Here is a 3,109-nt window from a genome sequence, read left to right on the forward strand (position 1 = left end):
CACCCTCTAGCGTCTCGACGGTTCAAGCTAGAGCAAAACGGACAAAATTTTCGTCCATAGGCATAGGGTTCTACTTTGTTGAGTTACCCCTTAGGAAACCATAAAATAATATTTTTAAAAAACGTCATTTTTGGGAACTGTTGTTTTCGATTTTTTAAAGATCCAATTTTTGAGCTACAATGCTCATCTTCGAACTCGACCTGTCTTTTTATGATACAAAACTACCCTGAAAATCCCAGGTCGCTCGCTCAATTCGTTTTCGAGTTTTCGTGCGGACAGATAGACAGACACACAGACAGACGGACAGACAGAAAAAGTTTTTTTCCGACCAGACGGAGTAATAGGCTTCGCTAAGCTAATCGCTCAGCCAATAATTATAGAGTTGTGGATGTTAACATATTCATCCAAAGGTAAAGTGGAAAGGTTGGCTTGTACACCTTTGTACCACATCTTCAAACTATTTAGGTCAACCACTTCAGCAGACTTTTATAACTTTGAGGTACATTTGGAAATGATCTGTGGAGTAGACGTAGCAGCTTGTCCAGCTTCCGCATTGACATCACACCACCATCAAGGGCCCATTGTCTCAGCTGATTGTTAATATGCTCTCCTAGCTCTTCATTATTTCCAAAAACCAATGGACCATTATCATCTTCACTGCTAGCCTCTGACTCGCTCTCTATGTCAGTACCACTATGATTTGCACCATTGAATTCAAAGGCTGAACTGTCACTATCACCGTTGTCAGAGGGAGGACCATCGTCATTGTCAGAGGGAGGACCGTCATCATTGTCAGAGGGAGGACCGTCATTGTCAGATGGAGAACTGTCATCACTGTTGTCAGACGGAGGACTATCATCACTGTTGTCAGATGGAGGACTGTCATCACTGTTGTCAGACTGGGGACTGTCACTGTTGTCAGACGGTGGACTGTCCTCGTTGTCAGAACTATCCTGATCCTGATCTGAGTCATTCTACTGGCCCCTGTGCACAGCATTCCTCAACTCCTCAAGGCGAGTTCTTTTGGCTATCAGTTTCCTTGCCTTCTCATCAAAAGCCCTCTTAAATGCAAAACAGATTGTAGTACTGATCTTTTCAGGGTGGAGAAAGGGAAGGAAGACAAAACAGCAATATACACTAAAATCCACGATAGGCTAAGCGCCTCGTCAATCAGAAGTCACTCCGAAATCTCTCTCAATTCGATGCCGAAGTGTCCCATAGTGAGATGTATATCGACATTAAATCGAAGACATTTGCGATGAAACTTCTCAGGACGGTATAACCTAACAGGGTATTGCGTTTCTTTTTCTCGTTAGTTACATACTGGTTACTATCAGTAATGATCTAAAATATGTTTGCTGTTTCATTTCAATGAATTATACTCAACTTTAAGTGTAATGATACTCACCGGTTTATCTCCCATCTTAATTAATTGTACGAGCGAAATGACGTGAACAGGTGGTCGGGTGACTTGCATCCGGAACCGGATGTGTTGTTGAGGTCGCAAGTCTCTCGAATTTTCCCCTCTCAACGATGCACCGAGAGCAGCCGGAATCTGCGCTAGTCACAGAGCGCGCAAAGGAGCGCGCGCGACGCACGAGCGATATCAACGGCATCGGAACGATATCGAATCGATACTGCGCTTCTCACTGGGATTATGTTATTCAGTCACAGTCAAGTTGTAAATACGGGCACCTGTTGTGGGGCGGTGTAGCGCTCGACATCCCATCGGTCTCAGTTGCTGCCATTTCCACTACCAATTCAAATTGACCGGTTTGTCAGTTCATTTCTTGTTATGCCTGTACCCCGAACCCCGAATGGTCCACAAACACAGTGCAACATAACCTACCACCCCCTCGAGAAACCTCCAGTTTCACAACAAGTTACTGAGTGACATTTCGAGCACGATACGAGGCACAATAAAGACAGTTACAGTGATTAAATAGTACCAAATGTAAAGACCACAAAATTACTCTAAGAAACGCTACATATTCACGTTGTCACAATTACAGATTTCTATCCGACTATCCGAGCGAGCCCACTATTACTATTTGCAGTGGCATCAGCTTTATTTGAAGGAGCTGTGTGTCTTCATTTGTTTGCTTGCCAGCAGAAAACAGAACCATCAACAAGCAGACAATGACAACAAGCGCACAATTGGAGTAAGTCGAAAAGGTGTAAAGGATTAGAGAAAAATGGTTTCAAACTGAAAATTTACTGTAGTAGTCAACTCAGAATTTCACCCTCTATCACATATCCAAAATCGCCGAAAATCCCCGCACTGCATTTTTGTTGGGAGGCATTCGAAGTTGAAACAATGATTTTAATAGTTAAAATAAGGTTTGAGTCGATTCAGATGGCGTTTTCTCTCTTGGATTCGGGAACGAAGTGTCTCTTGGGTGTTCTGAGCGTGCTGAACCCGAATCTGAATGTTACCGAGCTGAAGTCGCTCTCCTTATGGCTCAAAAACAAGATGGCGGCCAAAACAAGGGCCTTAATGACCGTATTTCGGAAGCATGCCATTATTGGCGTGTTTGGTATCGGTTCCTATGTTTTCGGGGTCGCTGTGCACGAATGTTGGCATGGCAAGTCCCCACGGCCATCGGAAGTGGCCAAATCCAAGACGGCGGCCGCTGCCGCGCCAATGTTTCAAAGCAGTAGCTTCGTTTGTGTTGCGATCTTTACGTTTGGCGATGGGTTGGTGCTGTGTGTGGTTGGGTGGGTGGGTGCGCGCGCTCGCGTGTGTGCGTGCGTGTGCGTGCGTGTGCGTGCGCGTGTGCGTGGGTTACGGTCGTCTGTTCGTGTCGTGCTCTAGGACCGGATGTCTCGAAAATGCACTGACCCCGAACCAGGAGCAAGGGGCGATTGATGGGGTTTGAAATATTTCATTATAATTTGTAATTCGAATGAATAGTTCAACAGTTGGCAGCAGTTCGCCGCCGCGGCGCAGTGTGGCCAGTTGCCACTAGGTGGCGCTTGCGCAGCACCAGGGTGCGAGTGAAGTGCGAACGGCTCACCTCACGATTTTGATACCTTCTCAACAGTGATTCTAATATCAGCTGGTCAAACTAAGTGCGGTATTTTTAGTTTTAGAGTTGCGGAACTCAGC

The 3,109-nt window shown here is 45.6% G+C and overlaps 1 protein-coding gene across 1 annotated transcript; it reads right to left on the minus strand.

Annotated features, from left to right (window-relative positions):
* Positions 1 to 461: 461 nt before the first annotated feature.
* On the minus strand, positions 462 to 1,423 carry LOC113212241 (germ cell nuclear acidic protein-like). The gene is made up of 2 exons (XM_026430853.1): positions 1,409 to 1,423; positions 462 to 974 (listed from the first exon to the last, which is right to left on the minus strand). Exons 1-2 carry the CDS (start codon positions 1,421 to 1,423, stop codon positions 462 to 464), a joined length of 528 nt encoding a protein of 175 aa, XP_026286638.1.
* Positions 1,424 to 3,109: the final 1,686 nt, after the last annotated feature.

The sequence above is a fragment of the Frankliniella occidentalis genome, unplaced genomic scaffold, assembly GCF_000697945.3.
Source record: "Frankliniella occidentalis isolate FOCC.00 unplaced genomic scaffold, Focc_3.1 Scaffold438, whole genome shotgun sequence".
Classification (NCBI taxonomy): Eukaryota; Metazoa; Arthropoda; class Insecta; order Thysanoptera; family Thripidae; genus Frankliniella; species Frankliniella occidentalis.